Source organism: Morus notabilis, unplaced genomic scaffold, assembly GCF_000414095.1.
Source record: "Morus notabilis unplaced genomic scaffold, ASM41409v2 Scaffold18, whole genome shotgun sequence".
Classification (NCBI taxonomy): Eukaryota; Viridiplantae; Streptophyta; class Magnoliopsida; order Rosales; family Moraceae; genus Morus; species Morus notabilis.
The window spans coordinates 193,754-196,972 of record NW_010358991.1 but is presented as its reverse complement, the minus strand read 5'-3'; the positions used below and the strand labels follow the sequence as shown (position 1 = coordinate 196,972).

At 32.6% G+C, this 3,219-nt stretch overlaps 1 protein-coding gene across 1 annotated transcript in view; it reads left to right on the top strand.

The window, feature by feature from the left end:
* Nucleotides 1-1,686: 1,686 nt before the first annotated feature.
* Nucleotides 1,687-3,219, top strand: part of LOC21391369 (DNA topoisomerase 6 subunit B) — a 5,397-nt gene continuing 3,864 nt past the window's right edge. The window contains exons 1-5 of the mRNA XM_024162744.1: nt 1,687-1,941; nt 2,041-2,093; nt 2,190-2,287; nt 2,460-2,565; nt 2,960-3,097. Coding sequence (XP_024018512.1) covers nt 1,842-1,941; nt 2,041-2,093; nt 2,190-2,287; nt 2,460-2,565; nt 2,960-3,097 — 495 coding nt within the window. The 5' untranslated portion in view covers nt 1,687-1,841. The remainder of the gene's footprint in view (nt 1,942-2,040; nt 2,094-2,189; nt 2,288-2,459; nt 2,566-2,959; nt 3,098-3,219) is intronic.

The following is a 3,219-nucleotide window of genomic DNA, read 5'->3' as shown; positions in this document are numbered from 1 at the left end:
AAATATTAAAAAATTATAAAAAATAGGTCTACATTTAAAACTTATATTAGTAAATAACTAATTTACTAATGTATAGAAATTATCAAGCATTTTTATGTTTTGATATTTTGATATTTCTAATTTTTCTCTTTTTCATTTTTTTCTTTTCTTTTCTCTTTCCATATAGATCTCCTTTTCTCTTATCTCTCTGTATGTCATTTGTAAGTCTACTCTTCTCTCTCTCATTATTAGTCATAAATCTAGAATCTACAGTGTAAACTCTAGATTTACCATAATACACATATCGTGGTTCTTTGTAAATTTTGAATTTATAGTGCAAATCTAGGATTTGCCATTAGTACACAATTTTAATTTTTTTAAATCCTAAATTTACACCATAAATTCAGAACTTTACTACTATAAGATGAACATTTTTTAGTTCTGCTCGTAAATTTAAGATTTATCGTATGGTAAATTTAAGATTTTCGAGAGAAGATAAAGAAGAGAGAGGGTCTGACATAGAAGGTTTTTTAATATTTTTTATTTTCAATATATTTAAAGTATTCATTAAAATATATTTAAAATTTTTTAATTTTTATTTAATTAATGAGAATGGTAAAAGTGACATTTTACATTATCAAAAAAGGGAAAATTTCATTTTTGATACCCTCTGTCATATCAAAATTTGAGTTCAGTACCCTAACTTTTTAGAAAATCTTTTTTTAGTACCTCTGAGCCATTTTTTAAGACAAGAAAAGACAAAATTATCCTTATTGTAGAAATTCATATGTTCATATGTTGACTAAAATTTTGAAGAAAAAAATTATTTCAAAAATTGTTATACCTGTAACCAAAAACCCAAAATCATTCAGTGAGTACTGTACATCGAGCTCCATAAGAATCAGTTGAAAACAATATAAAGAACAACTTTAAAAAGGAAGAGAGGAAGAGCAGTGAACCCAAAAAACAGAAAAAGAAAAGCACAAATGAAAAAAAAAACGCAAACGTTAAAATTTTAAAGAAAGAAGCATGTTCTTTTAATGAATTTTTAGTTACAGGTACAACAATTTTTAAAATTTTTTTCCTTTCAAAATTTTAGTCAATAGATAAATTTTTACAATAATGACAATTTTGTATTTTTGTGTCCCAAAAAATGGCTTCAAAGTACCAAAAAAAGGTTTTTTAAAAGGTCGAGGTACGTGCATGAAACTTTTAAAAACAAAGAGTACTAAACTCAAATTTTAACATAGCAGCATGTACTAAAATAAAATTTTCTCCTAAAAAAGGGTTCAAAGTATTAAAAAATGATTTCTTAAAATGTAGAGGTACTAATTCAAAATTATTAAAACTACAAAGTACCAAAAAAACAATTAAATACATGTAACCAAATGAAAATTTTCCTAAATAAAACTACTAGCGCCAAAAAAGTTTTTATTTTTTATTTTTAAACGATGATGGCGATCCAACGGTGGATGTGCAAAAAGTATCGGCCTCCCAAGTCCCACCTCAAAAAGCTGAAAACTAGAATTTGGCGGGAAATGAAATTTGGAGTTTTATAAGTTGCAGTACCGACCACTGCTGGGGAATATAGTCCAGCGCGGAGGAAAAAATCTTGACCGTTAAATTTGTGAACCAAATTTCCCTTTGTCGTTGATGTAGAGTGTGGAACAATTTTGCTGATTGATTGAATTCCCAAGTCCCAAGCAACGAGGTTGTTTCACTGGGGCCCACACACATAATCATCCAAAACGTCACCGCATCACCATGACTGTATCTAGCCCTAGCTCCTGAACCCCAGCTTCTTCTGCTTCTTCTTCTTCTTCTTGTTTTCTTGTTTTGATCGGTTGAACGTGAACTTTGCAATGGAAATTGGGGGCAGCAGTGAAAGCCCTTCGGAGGCGAAGAAATCCAAAGCGAAAACTCCCAGAAAGCCCAAGGAAAGCTCAAGCTCCCTCAAGCAGAGTCAGTCTTCTACGCACTAGCTTAATTCTATGCGAATTGACGGTTTCTAGGTTTTTCTATTCATTTGTTTTTCTGATCGATTTTTCCTGAATCTCGCAGAATCTCCTGCCGAGTTCTTTGCAGAGAACAAGAACATTGCTGGTTTCGATAATGTAAGTTTAATTCCATCGAATTAGGTGTAATTACGATTGTAAATTTGTTTCCCAATGCTTGTTGGTCGTCTAATTGTGATGTGTTTGAACTCTCAGCCTGGGAAATCTCTGTACACTACTGTAAGGGAGCTTGTTGAAAACTCGCTTGATTCCGCCGAGTCCATTTCTGAGCTTCCAGTGGTCGAAATCACTATGTAAGCCGGTTTTGGTACTTGAAAATGTCTATTAATTAGGTGAAGGTGAAATTGTGATAGATGGAAGTATAATTTCTGGTTAATAATACTATACCTGTAGCTATGTAACATGTGCATTTGAAGTTGTGTAGAGTTTATATATATATATATTGATATGCTTTGCCTATGGCAGCGAAGAGATTGGGAAAAGCAAGTTTAATTCCATGATTGGTCTTGTTGATCGAGAACGTATTGATGAGGCACTCTACGATGATTACGAGACGGAGAAGGCTCGTGAGGTGAGCCCACTTCTAATGTTATTTTTTTCGTCTCTACGCGTGATTGTTAAGCACGAGTGTAGGATGTTTTTGCGAAGTTTGTGCTAGGTTGTTAGAGTTGTATCACATGATATATATCTTCTGTTGCAAATGGTTGGATTCTTGGTGTTCTAGTTCTACTGGTAATCTAATTTATGTCGTTCCTTCTTTGACTGGGTTTGTAGATACTCTACAACAACTTTGAGTTAAACGAGTATATCTGAGATTTTTAAATTTGAGAAAACCAAGTAATTTTCTCTAAAGCATCAAGCATGACTGTTTGTTGGTTTTTGTAATTGTTTGTTAGTGTGATTTATTGGAAAAAGGAGTTTCTTTCTAATTGATTCTGTTGCAACCTTTCCTTCCTATATTACAGAAACGGTTAGCAAAGGAAGCCCGGGCTCAAGAAATACAAGCAAAGAATATTTCCCTTGGAAAAAAAGTCAAAGAGCCCCAATCTGCAAGGGCGATAAAGGGTCGAGGTGAAGCTTCATTTTATAGGGTCACGTGCAAGGTTGATTAATATTTTATTTGGAAACCTTCTTCTAGCATATTGCATACCAAATATTTTTGTGTAAATTCAGTGCATAGTTCTTGCCATACTTTAACTGGGTTTCAAATGCAGGATAATGGAAG